General features: G+C 40.3%; 1 protein-coding gene across 2 annotated transcripts in view; it reads left to right on the top strand.

The window, feature by feature from the left end:
* adamts18 (ADAM metallopeptidase with thrombospondin type 1 motif, 18) overlaps window positions 1–13,722 on the top strand; it is a 108,808-nt gene extending 95,086 nt beyond the window's left edge. For both annotated transcript variants that reach the window (XM_041789524.1, XM_041789516.1), the window contains 5 exons: window positions 2,334–2,528; window positions 6,432–6,505; window positions 6,664–6,829; window positions 12,905–13,094; window positions 13,435–13,722. In XM_041789524.1, coding sequence (XP_041645458.1) covers window positions 2,334–2,528; window positions 6,432–6,505; window positions 6,664–6,829; window positions 12,905–13,094; window positions 13,435–13,550 — 741 coding nt within the window. In that variant the 3' untranslated portion in view covers window positions 13,551–13,722. The remainder of the gene's footprint in view (window positions 1–2,333; window positions 2,529–6,431; window positions 6,506–6,663; window positions 6,830–12,904; window positions 13,095–13,434) is intronic.
* The last annotated feature ends 286 nt before the right edge of the window (window positions 13,723–14,008 follow it).

Below are 14,008 nucleotides of genomic sequence, written 5' to 3'. Positions count from 1 at the left end.
CTGGACTGGAGTTCACCAAAGGGCATGTCGGAGACTCCATGGTCAAGTGGAAGACAGTTCTTTAGTCTGATGAGATCAAAATGTTGTTTTTTGGCCATCAGACAAGATGCCATGTTTGGCAGTCACCAAAAACTGCATAAAACCCTAAACACACAATCCCCACTGTGAAGCACAGTGGTGGCAGCATCATGCTGTGGAGATGATTCTTGGCAGCCGGCCCTGGAAGGCTTGTAAAAATATAGGGTAAAATGAATGTGGCAAAGTGACAATCTTACTCAGTCTGCAAGAGAATAATGGCTTAGGAGAAGATTTATTTTTCCAGTTAGACAATTACCTGAAGCATACAGCAAAAAGCTACATGGAAATGGTTTAGGGACAACAGGGTGAATGATCTGGTGTGGCTGAATCGAAACCCAGACCTCAATCCAATGGAGCATTTGTGGCTGGACTTGGAAAGGGCTGTTCATTCCCAATCCCTGTGCAACCTGACAGAAGCTGCTATGTTATCATGTAGGGATGCTAAATGAAAGAAGCTCAAACCTTTATCAGTTTTCCTTTCCTGTTTCATCAAACAACTCCAAAAAGAGTCAGGATTCTTGGTGATCAATAGTCCAGTTTTTTTGGGATCTATGACAATACATTATAATGTCCAGATCCATCTGTTATGGTTTACAGTCACAACAAAACTTAATTATTATTCCTTTTTTGTAAGACAGCTCTTTCTGTCGTTGTCATCACTGTAAAGTTAATTGGTACATTGTGTTAATCAACAATACAATCAGTATGAAAAAAATGGATTATGTCATTTATTTAGATTTTCACAGCAGACATTTTGAAAAGTGAAAGTGTCACTCGATAGATTAGCGATGGTTTGGTTTGGCCAGGTGTTCCAGAAAGCAATGACAAACAGATTTCAGTTTTTGGTGATAATTCAGGTCATGTGCACCCTCTGTCAAAATGAATTTATCTTCTTCGGGTCATCAGGAGCATCTTCTGCCTCTAAAGCACAGCGACATGTTGAAACATCTGCATGACAGAAACACATCTGTGCATGAAAAGACACACAGGCACATACAAGCACCCACACCAGGTCTCACACACTGTCATTCAAGCTAAAACAAACACTCTGCTGCCCTCTGTTGGACATGCTAAGAATTATAGGGGAATGAATGGCACATTCAGCTTTAATCAAGTAACATCTGGATAGTTTTTGAACCACTTTATTTGTCTTATATTTGTCTTATATTTGATTGAAATCACAAAGAAATCTATATTTATTATTCTTTCTTTAAGTTGGAAAAATAAAGTTGAATATTTAATTCACCTTATCTTGGTAACTACAAAACACAAGAGTCACAACACAGCAAAACAAAGGTGGTTATGTGTGATTATTGTGCACTTTGAAACCAATCCCCCTGGAAATCAGAGTTATATGTTGATTTGCAGCACTGTAGCATGGGAATAATCTGACAAAGCCAACATTTGATGAGGACATGTAATCCTCTGAATTATAACCAAGTATTACTTGTAGGTTTTGGCTGTTTCCCCTGAAACCAAAGGGCATCAGAGCAGACGGCACTTTTATTTACTCACTCTCCCATATAGAATATCAATACCCTGGCCACAGATCTGACAGTCTGTCAAACTTTGTGTAGTGATTAGCTGGTGTGACCCGCTCAGCTAGGGACATTTGGCTGTCATTCAGCCATCACTCTTTTGGACACTCTGTTGTGTGCTTTGGCTATTTTGTATTAAGCAGTGCGAGTTCAGTGGGCGGTCATGCTCGGACAAGGCCAGTCTCCCAGAAGAGATCAATCCAACCTTTCAGTGACAAAAGGACAACTGGGATGTGTGTACGTGCTCTTTAGTGTATTTGAATTGATGTGCACAGATGTGTGTAGCTTTTGTCTAATAAATTAATGGGATGTTAAAACTGCAATGACTGCTGCGGTCGGCGGTCCCTGTGGAGCAGTTTGACTTCGTTGTCCAGTTTACGGCAGCACTATCTGCTGGTGGATACTCTGATGGGTTGGGGTCACATTCAGCCCTGAGTTATTGGTTTATTGTATTTAATGTTAGCCCATAATGCACTCCCATCAAAGTGGTGACCTTCTGTTTGCTTTTCACCATGTGGTGAATGGAAAATGCATTTACAGAGTCTGTGCCAAGGATTTAACCTCTGTTAATACATCCTGGTGCTTAAATGTCATGAAAAATGAAGGTTAAAGCAATTATCAGAAAGTATAAGTAACAATGTATGTTATTTAACGTGAGTATGTCATCAAACCTTTTTTTATTTTTGCTCCTCAATGACTTCTCTTTCTTCCTCTCAGTGCTCAAAGAGCTGTGGCCGTGGACTGAGGAAGAGGAGCGTGTTTTGCCGCAGCACCGATCCCGGGGCCAAAGCGGTGGTGGTGCCTGACAGCATGTGCAGACAGCATCACAAACCCAAAGCCCAAGAGACTTGCGTCCTGCGGCGCTGCCCCAAGAACGAAAGGCTACAGTGGATCCCAACTCCCTGGGGAGAGGTAGGAAGACAAGGAGGGACAGGATTCTGAAGGAGTAGTTCAACCGTAGTAATGCTTGTTTTAGCTTGTTAAGTTTGAGGAGAATTTTGCCAGAGAAATCTTCTCCAAGGAACAGAATCAGAGGATGTAGATGCGGCTTACTACTCACGCTCTTACTTTTGGAATCACAAGTAACCCGATTTTGAAGCAGTGGTGGACTTTACCTCTAGGCAAAAGTAGACAATTGCCTGGGGTCCTGGAAAACTAACGCCCCCCTAAACACATTATTAACTTAACCCTTTCTCATGCTCTGGCCTGTATTCCGACATTTTCAGATTTGAAGGTGTTAAAGCATGTACTAAGAGTGCAAAATAGAAAGTAGACCTGCTCATGTTATAGTGGCAGTAAAGCTTTAAATATAATGTTAATATTTGTGTGAATAATATCTCTTTTTTGACCTTTCTTTTGAGAAACACCAAAAACAAGTCAACAGGTGTAACTGTTAATTAACAATTTAAAAAAAAAATCATATTATACTAACATATTAACTAATACATATATCGGGGTGTCAAACTCATTCAGGCTTGGGGGCCGGATTTGCACCAATGAGACGTTCTGCTGTGCGTCTTTTTAACGATGTTCTTCTCTGCTCTAAAGAGAGTACAATGTGCCATATTTAACTCATTTATTACATCGTATTATGATCTTTTTTGCTATGATTACAGATAGATCATAAAAAATGAATGAAAATTTGTATTTCAAAAACCTAAGTTAGTAAATATTGAAAATTAATATATTTTTTAAAATATCCATCTTTTTCCCTAAACGTCTGGCACCTGCTGGCGGGCCGGAAGTGGCCCGCAGCCCTTAAGTTTGACAACCCCCACCATATTTACTTCACTGCTTTTTCCAGAGGTTTTTGGTTGGTAAAACACATCCAAAAATGAAACAAATATTTTTTTTCTTTCAGTAAATGGTCATTTGTTATTAAAATAAACACACACACTTAGTACGGCATAGATCTGATGTCATTTGGTTGCCTGATGTAGATCACATGTTTTACATCATTTTAGAGGTAGAACTTTTTTAATAAATAGGAATTTAAAAGAGTGGAGTACAATTGATGTTTAGGGCCCCATGCCTGGTTTTGCCAGGGGCCCGAAAATGACTAAATCTACCACCGTTTTTAGGTAAAGAAAGCTTTTTTTCTCTTCTCATTTTTAGTGTAATAAGAAAATGATGTACAGAAATGACATGACAGCAAAGCCACAAGGAGATAATGACTAATGAGAAGAGCCAACAGAGGCAAAGACAAAATGTGCTTTTGCAAAGATAATAGTTACATTAAAGTAATATTTGCAGACCTTGGAATTCTTTTCCTGATCACTGGAAAGTTTGTGTGTAATATCTCTTTTAACCCTTTACGAGGCAAGGAACCATATATGGTTATTTTGGTAGACTTCCTTCTTGGCCTCTCCCCAACTCTATAATAAATTATATTATAAACCATATAAACTATATTTGGGCATGCAGCAGCACACCCAGACCCAGCGTAGACCCATACGCTGGGCCATGCAGATGCTGACCCTACGCCCCAGCATATGGGTCTACGCTATTAAAACCCGACTGCTTTGGTTTAGGCGTTTAAATCCGACTGGTTAGGTTTAGGCATTCAAATCCGACTGGTTAGATTTAGGCATTAAAACCCGACTGGTTAGCTTTAGGGTCAGCCTGTCGGCAAGTGGATAGAGCTGACATTTCGTCGCGGTTAATATACGTCACGCCCCAGCGTAGAGGTCTGCCAGCTTGGGCAATATACATCACACCCCAGCGTAGAGGTCCATGGCTTGGGCAATGTACATCACGCCCCACCGTAGAGGTCTCCAGCCGAATGCCCCAGCGTAGAGGTTTGCTCGAGGGCTGCAGCCAGATGCCTCTCACATTTTCTGGTGGGATTATAAAGAAAAATAAATTGCATAAATAGTGAGATCTATGTGATTTTAATCTGTATTATAGCAGTATAACAGTTTTAGGGCTAATTTGAATACTTGAGAACAGCACTTGTGCACATGCATGCTCTCTGCTCTATTATTCTGATGACTTTTTGTCTTTTTTACTAGTTTGCACAGATTTATCTTCAGCTGCAAAAGCCACACCGGAATTGTTACACAGCTATGACTTGAAGCTTTTTTGGAAAATGTACTTTATTTCTTACTTTGATGTCAGTCCTTCAGCAATAAGATGACAAAAAAGTGCTTCCATTCTGTGCTCCCAGTTTTCAAAGACATTTGACAACCAAACTGGGAGGAATCCATCACAAAACAGAGGAAGCATTTTCACAGCTGGTAGCCTCAGAAAACCAGAATGCAATGCAACATCAAGACTTTTGCTTCATGTGGACTGAAAAACTATCAGCATTCCTCAACTTCACTTCCTTCACTGAGCTCGTTAAAAGGCAAAGTCACAGATGTTAAAAAATGAACTGGAAGTAGAAAAAGTCAGAACAACTGGAAATGAATGGAAACATAATCCTGTAAGACTATCTGGAGGAAATGCTTCAGACTTTTCATTTCTGAAACATTGCCTACAGACTGTCTTATAGAAAATGTAAAAACTCAACAATGTTTGCATAGCAACCATCTATGCTATCTTGAAACCTCATCAGTCCTTTGGACGTTGTGAATCCAAAACAACAGCATGCTGTGCTTTAACACTGAATCCACATTATCTTAATAACCACACCTTAGTGGGATTTTATATGGTATTACAGCTTTGTGGAAGCATGATAGGTACAAGGTGGAAGCATACAGAGCTCCACATGCACTCACACAGTGCTGAACCGCACTTTGATGCTGTTTTGCCTCTGTTATGCTGCTGTTTCTACCTTCAGCAGATCAGTGGTGAAGGGGAGGACAGAGCAAGAAGAAATACTTTGTTTTCCCTAAGGGGAAAGAAAGTTTTTTACTCTAATATGGCTCATGTCCCTTATACATCACCCAGGAATACACTAACGCTGTGGACATGCACCAATGGAGCGATGCCAGAGTGAGGGGGCTGCACATGAAAGAGCACCTGAGCAGTAGAGTATTCGGTTCGTTGTTCAAGGGCAGCTCAGGAGTAACTGAAAAGTGAACTCTCACCTCTCTAGCAACCAGACCACTTTCCAAACCAAAGTCCCAAGAGACAGAGCTCCTCTTCCTCAGTACTGAGTAACAACTTTGCCACAGCAATGGCATGAAAGTCCCACTTTGAACTGGCAATGTGTAAGGAAGGATTAAGAGGATTGGCTCCCCTGCAAATGCCTGCATGGTGTTTAGGAAATTTACAAGTTTTTTTAAAAACTATCATCTTTTATTACTATATAGAGTTCAATAAATAACTTAAAAAACTGTAAAATAAATCAGTGGTTTATATCCATCTGTAATTCTTCATGTTTTGCACTAACCCATAAAGCAACATGTTTCTCCAAACATGTTTCCACTGCTCCACAGTCCAGTGTCAGTGTCATCTGCTGTATTGCTTGACAAAGAAAGCCAATTGAAGAGGCAAATTTCGAACTTCAGGATGTTATAATGTGTATTTTCTGATCTATTTGAGTCAAATTGATGAATTGATTAGCTGTAAAAAGCAATAAGCAGATAAATCAGTGAGGAAAAAATGTTTGCTTAAGATGTTGTTCCAAGTAAACAATGTTGTTCATGTTTTGAAAAAGGGCCAAACACAAACACATTCAATAACAGATGCAGTATCTGCTCATCAGATATAATGTCAGAGAAATACTCTGTGGAGCACTTTGTGTTTGGCTCTATTTCTCCAACAATAAATGACCTTGAGCTGTCTGCTGCTATAGAAACCTGCAGCATCAAATATACTTCACAGAGTTCATTTTCTGAAATTGTCCCTCCTGCCTGCACTCTCTTTCAGTGCTCCAGGTCCTGTGGTTCAGGCGTCCAGAAAAGAGAGCTTCGCTGCGGGGAGAGAGATTCACAGGAGGGAGGGTATGTACCTTCAACGGCACACCGAGACGTCCCTCACACTTTCATAGATCTGCACAGATACTTTAGACCCCCCAGCGTCACCCCTATCCTCTGACTCATAATGTTTTCAAACTGGAACATAGTTATTCACAGTACAACTCAACTCCTTTGCTGCACAGGTTTGTGGAGTTCCCCGCTCGGAGGTGCAGGAACATGGCCAAGCCTTTGGTAGATCTCCAGCAGGGCTGTAACAGAGGTCCGTGCCCACAGCTCCCCAGGGCCATCCCTGGCAGGACCCCCTCCACTGCCGTGGTCTTAGGCTGGTACTCCTCTCCCTGGCAGCAGGTACATTTTCCCATACTTGGATCCGAAAGTATCGACATGAGAGAATTTTAGCTCTACTTGTATGTTCCAGCTGACAGCTTCCAATTTTGATTTTTTTATTTCTCTGACATGTGAAACATTCATTGATTATTTTAAATGGGTTTTAGGTAGAAAACTGAATTCTGAGACATGTAACGCATGACTGGATGCTCAGACTAGAATTTCTCATCATAGCTGTGACTACGCTGAGATCTTAAATCAGTTGCCTCAGCATGGAAAGGTAAGGAAAATGGAAGAGCTGTTTTTTATCTGCAATTGGAGGGATAGCTGTAGTCAGTTAGAGCTGAAGATGACAATTCTGCCTTCTTTAAAATGAATGTTTCTAATGCAGAGGAAGAAAGAGGTTTCATTTTTACTTTGTAAGTTTGGGAGTACAAAACACTTCTAAGCAATAGAAGCAACAAACCACCAGCTAAAACCCTCCATTTGTCAAACCATTGTTTGGTAACTCTGAGAAGGGAAGACAGGCCTGTCAAGGTTTATATTTCTCCTCAGGCTGGACAAAGAGAAAATCTCTGGAACAAAAGCTGCTCTCTGTGGCAAACAAGTAGTCTTCTTTAGTCCCTTTGAATAACAAAAGGGAAAAGTAAGGTTGGATGAAAATATAGCATCTTATTTAAGAAAAGCCATAGAATCCCTTTAACTATCATCTGTGCTGTAATGTGTAAATGTTTGTGATAAATACCTATGGAGCATGTTTGTTTCCAGCAGCAGCACCACTGCCTGTGAAGGTGCTATAGAAGTGATGCAGAAGTGATTCAGGCCAGTGGTTCTCTACTCATGGGTTCAGTCCCAGAAGTTGGTTGTGGAACTGTTTCCTGTGGATTGTGAAAGTGTGCCTGAAAAAATGGCAAAAAAAATCCATGATATATGGAAGACCTAAGCAGATACTACTCTACCTACAGTACTGTGAATACGTTTCAGGCATGTTTGGGACAAAAATTTAGCCTGCAGTAAGGCATGGATGTGGTGATTAACCTGCCTGGGGACGTCATTGGGCAGAAAGGATTGACACAACCCCAGTTGTGCTCTGGGTGTCCTTACATATTACCAGAAGGATGGGAAAATAATCTGTTGAAACCCAGGGACCTCCACCATCCATGGAGGTGGTGAAAGTATATGATGTTGCACAAAGCATCATATACAAATTTGCATTTAGGGAGTTTTTGTACACATTACTCACATTTAAGCGCAAATCTCAATTAATAACTGTAGTTTTATTTTAAACTGAAGTAGTTCAAGGATGTCTTTAACAATAATTGATAAACTATACCTCTTAACATCAATTTAGATTTCTCTTTGTTTTTTTGGAGAGCATCCCACAGGGGGTCCCGACCCCAACTTTGGGACCCACTGCTTTATGGCACGGTAAGGGGTGGATGTTGCAAGTAAGCACAGCCTAGGGTACTGTTAGGACAGGTAGTAGTGTTGCCACGAGCCCCTGGTTGTGCTTCAGATGTCTCGAAAACTGATGGTGGGCTCTGGGAATATTACCAGGTGTGAAAAGGTCTGGACAAAAGAGATACCATTGAACTTAGCTCTGGCCGCCCACCCTCTCTTGCCTGGGGTTGTGGCACATTGGGCCCTGTGATGAGTCCGTAAGGTGCTAAATGCCTAAAACTTATTCAAACTGTGTTTTTTCATGATGATAAGGACATTTTGGCAGTTTTCTCAAGATCTCAGCCTATCAGTTTTTACAAAAGAAAGCTAGTTTTTTCTGTAATAATAAGCTAATATTTCAATCTTTACAAAAAGGTATTAAAGGAACTGTGTACAATAAAAGCGCATATTTATACTTTTCATACATGTTTTGTCCATTTTTGTTATTTAATCAAACATTTCCTCTATGGTCCAAATTGCAACATTTTTTTATGAAATGAAACTTAAGTGGATGAAGATGTTTTGGGAAATTTGAGTGGTGATAGGGATGTTGTAACACTTCACCCTGAAGAAGGCGCAGGCCAATACATGTTGATGTATTTTTAATATTTCTAGCCCTGTAAATAAAAGGCCTTTACATTTTTCAAACCGTCTTGAGTGCTTGGACCTGAATTATCTTTGCCAGTATTTCTTTCGGTCATAAATGATCAGTCACTTCCATTAATATTTCCCTTCCATGAACACCAGTGGTTTGAGGGGTACCAGAAGCACCCCAGTTTTCCAGTCTTGTAGCCATTTGAACAGAAGTATGGCAGATCATGTCTTTGCTATGGAGGGATTCCTTTATTTGCTGCTAGTGTGCTGTCATAGTTTACAGTAATGGTGAGAGCCCTGACCTGCTCAGTGCTAGATTTTGGACATGCTAAGGTGGGAGTTGACTATTGTGGTTGCTAATAGCTCTGTTAATTGTGCATCAGTTGCACTCAAGGTCTACTTCACAAAGCATTGAACAATATTGATATTCAAGCACAAAAAATCCCACAAGGCCGTCCTGCTTTGTGCAGGTTGCTCTTGTTTTGCCTTTGAGTTGTCAGCATCTCCTCTGTCTGCCGTGCAGAGGGTGGGTGAACTCCTACCCTGACAGATCTCAGTTCTACATGATGAGCTGGTCAGAGAAGGTGCTCTTTTTCCACTTTATTATGCAGTTGAGTCTTTGTGGGTGTGAATTAAGCTTTAAAATAAAATTTCTTCTCTGTAACAAATTGACAATAACACAGATTCTGAGTAATATTTAAAGATATTATTCACAGGTTATTTATTTTCCAACTACACACCAGACCATGTTGTCCTGATCACTGGAGAGTTGCTTGTAAAAGCCCCTTTTACAAGATGATTTTGCATCACAATTCTTCTATTGAAAGGGACCAATCTTTCCCCAAATAAAAGCATAATAGCTAATTTAAATAATGGCATCATCAGTGACACAATATTTGCACTATAAAGACGGGTGTACATTTATTTTTTGCATGCATTTGCCAAATTTGCACAGGTTGTTGGGATTCAGGAATTTGTCTATTTGTACTTGTGTACCAATTATAGCCATGTTTGTTGGCTGCTGTTTGGAAGCCTTAAGTCTAGTGTTTTAGCTGTTACCATCCTGTTTTTGGAGTTAAGTGTCCCTCTTAATAGAAAGCAAGAGGGGAGTAGGAGGTGGCAATTGTCAAGTTTTCACAGCTTTCAAGTCTGTGCCAATGCTCAATTTATTTATTTTTGAGGACCTAGCTGGCTGGAATCATTAATATATCGGACCAAAGAAGCTAAGAGAGCTTGTTGAATGCCAATCTCATTAATCCCTTAGAAGAGAGCAAATGCCAAAACCACTATGTAAAAAGCCGTCCTTATGGGTATTGACTCTTTTAGAGTGAGCCTCAAATTGCCACTCAAGGACCGTTTCTTTCCGGCACTTGCAAGTTGGCTTCATATTTTAACCTTGAATTTTGATTTTGATTCAATTCATCCACTCTTTTATCTATTTTCTTTTTTTTTTTAACCAAAAAATGAGCTCCAAATATTAATTAGTCTTCCAAGGACCGTGTTTCCAACCAGCTCCTTTAGCTGATTTTAGCTTTCCATGAAGACAGCTGTAGCTAATAAAATTATTCCAGTGACAGCTGTGATTTCAGCTGGCAACATCTACTGTAATGGGGTAGTTATTAGAAATCTATCTTAATTAATTACTCATTCTTCAAAGATAAAAATGAATCTTGATTTACTCTCTAATGTGCAAAAATTTAGAAAGGAAAAAATGAAAAAAAGGAAATCTCTAGGCCTGCAGTCAACTGGAATTATACCCATGCTCCAACTACTAGACTGGTTGTTGAGGAAAAGAACAAAACATAAAACTGCACGTTATTAAAAATATAACATCTACTTTATTTCTATATCAGTTTCTGCTAGTCTTAATGAACCAGTCAAGCTTTTTGAAGCATTATTTATTATTCAACCTCAGTATGTTGCACTAAAAACTACAACTGATTCAAATAAATGTGTTTTTTAAATTAATTTATATAAGAGGGATACTTGTTCCAGCCCACACTGTGTGATTTACTAGCATGTATCAGACAGCATGCAGCATTTATTTACAGAGGTGAAGTGAAAAATGTCGCCAGGTAGGAGCTAAAGGAGACATCATCTTTTCACTTCTCTGCTCTCTCTGTAACAGACACTAACTTAAACTTGTCCACGTTAATGCAAAGATAAAAGGACTTAATACATGTTATGACAGAGGGCAGAGCACAGCCACTTTAAGCACCACTTCAATACAAACATCCTGCATCTTTGTTTGAGTTAAAAATTAGTTTTTTTTTCTACCTTTTTACGTTCTGAGGTCATTATAATGGTGGTCAATATAATTTGGCTTTTTTGACAAAAATGACAAAACTCTTGAATGCCAAAATGAAAACAGAATTCTACAACAGAAATATGTAATGTGAAATAAAGTGTCTGCATATAAATCCACTGCCTTCAAGGCAACAGTTGTTGCCTGCAGAGTCTCTCCCATCTCAGCTGCTGAAGCTTGTAACTCCTTCAGAGTATAGGCGTCTTGGTGGTCACTCAGTTTGTGAAGACAGTCTGATCTAGGCAGATTTACACGTCATATTCCTTCCATTTCTTGATGATGGATTTAACTCAACTTTGGGGGATGCTCAGCACCTTGAAATGTTTTGTATCCTTCCCGTGACTAATAACTTTCAATCACCTTTTCTCTAAGTGGTTTGAGTGGTCTTTTGTCTTCATGGTGTAATAGTAGCCAGGAATACTGATGAACCAGTGACTGGACCTACCAGATTCAGGTGTTTTTATACTATAATCACTTGAGACACATTCACTGCACTCAGGTGACCCTTGTTTCACTAATTGTGAGACTACTAGCACCAATTGGCTTGACCTCTGTTGAATTAGGCCAGTCACTTTAAAGGGGGTAAATATTTATGCAGTCACTTATTTTACCTTACATGGCTTTGTTTCCTTAACATTAAAAATCTGTTTTACACTTTGACGTTAAAGAGGGTCCTTTGTAATTGTGTGTCAATAAAGCCTAATTACATTGACCATGATTGGTTTATAAAATCAATGATAGATAAAACATCCAAGGGGGTGAATACTTTTAATAGGCACTGTACATCTTTATGTAGAACTAGTAATTAGAGTCTATACCATGAAGCAACAGTTATTTAGAACAGTGGTTCTTAAATTTTTCCGCCCATGACCCTCAAATTAACACTGACATTAAACCCAAGGAGTCCCTGACCCCCGCTTTGGTAACTGCTTCTTCAGAAGATAAGAGTTTATCGAAGTGTAACCCCGACACAGCTGAGTCACAGTTAAAAAGAAACAACTATCATGGTTATCCTCTCATGTTTTCAGTTACTTCTACTACCAACAAATCTTTTGAGAAAGGTTGGATTCACAGCACTTTATTTTCCACCCCACCATCCCTGCCTGAATGGATTGTTGTTTACCAGGCTCTGTTCTCTGGGAGGGCCTGGCATCACGAGGGAGCCAACTTACATCTTGGCCAGAACTGATCAATACAAGATATACAGTGTGGCCAAGACTGGATCCTGTGGTTTAATGTTTCTCCCAAAAATCTCAGAAACAGATCATACAGAGCAGCTGGTGTTTCACAGACTTAGCTTAGTTCTTAACCACCAGTGGCTTGCTTGAGAAATCGGCCTCAGATGCAATCCAAAAGCTCCACTGTGTTACAGTCTATTGGGGCAGCTTGTGTAGGCTATGTGTTATATCATCTATTATGCAAAAAGTCTTAAGGGCAGCCTCTTATAGCGCAGCGTCTTATTCTGCTTGGTGTGAAGCTTGTGATCCGCGTATGTTTCCACCAGAGAAGATATCTCCTGACAGCTTGCTGGAGGGCGAGTACATGTTGGATGGGATGTTTGTTTTCTTCATCTGTTCTTTGTCTCTGCATAGACTTTTCCTCCATCCTTCCCCCTCGCTCCCCTGCTCCTTTCATGACGGCTCCTTTTTCTCTGTGCGCTTGTTCTGCCTCTATACTATTTATATCACTGAGCTGTTCTCTCTCTCATTCTGCTCCTCCTTTTTGTCTCTTCTGTCGCTCTCCTGTCTCTGTATCAGTGCTCGGTGTCCTGTGGTGGAGGGGTGCAGACCCGGACCGTTCAGTGTCTGCGCCAAGGTCGCCCTGCAGCTGGCTGCCTGCCACATCAGAGGCCTGTCACATCCAGGGCGTGCAATACACACTTCTGTCCCCCTGCGGTCCCCCCGGCACCGCCACAACGCCACGGCAGGGTCACAGCTGCATCGAAAGGTAAAATCTCCAGAGGGCAAAATGACAAATGTACATGTATTCACATGAGTTTCTTAAAACTATCAGACCGCAGTGCTGTATGTTTAATTAGCTGATTTTCATCGTCAACAGTCTGTTTGTGTAGGTAGTCATAGTTGCAGATTTCCAAACAACATAAACATTAAGAATCCGCATGTAAGAAGTAGCAATTAGCCTGACAAGACTGCATAAATTAGTACAGAGCTGCTAGTCCAGCTAAGTCTGGCTGTTTTTAATAACTTTCTGATAATTTTTGTCATAGATCAAGTGGGGATGTCAAGTTGTTGCACGCTAAATATGAGCTGTTTTTGTTTCTCTGTAGATGAACACTGCGTGGATCATTTCAGCTGGTGTCACTTGGTTCCTCAGCACGGCGTTTGTAACCACAAGTTCTATGGACAGCAGTGCTGCAAATCCTGCTCCAGCAAGAGGCCGTAGAGTTCCGAGTCTATTTATTCACACCTCTAAAAGACAGAGGCTGTTTGAGGATGATGACTGATAAACGCAAACAGAACTGTTCCCATTACACGGTGTATTTTCTTCCTGGAGTACTTGACTCTGATGAACTTTGTAAAGAAGAGCAAAATGCTGGACTCTTGTTTCAGAGGGCAATGTGGCTGATGATGCTCCTCTGCCAAAGTCATCATGTCATTGATCAAACTGGAACCTCTGGAGCATCTGGAGACTTATTGATGTAATATGTATGTTGTCCTTCTGTTGAGTGTTTTCCTTTTGAAACCTCTAAAGCTACAAGCCATCAAGAGACCAGGAAAAGGACAATAGCATTTCTAGCTTGCTTATATGTTGTATTTTTAAAGGCGTCTGGCTTCATACTCCTTTATTTAAGTTATTATGGTTGGTAATGTATGATTTTACATTCTGTCAGGTGTACAGTG

The sequence above is a fragment of the Cheilinus undulatus genome, linkage group 1 (assembly GCF_018320785.1).
Source record: "Cheilinus undulatus linkage group 1, ASM1832078v1, whole genome shotgun sequence".
Lineage (NCBI taxonomy): Eukaryota > Metazoa > Chordata > Actinopteri > Labriformes > Labridae > Cheilinus > Cheilinus undulatus.
This window is presented reverse-complemented; position numbering and strand designations above follow the sequence as displayed.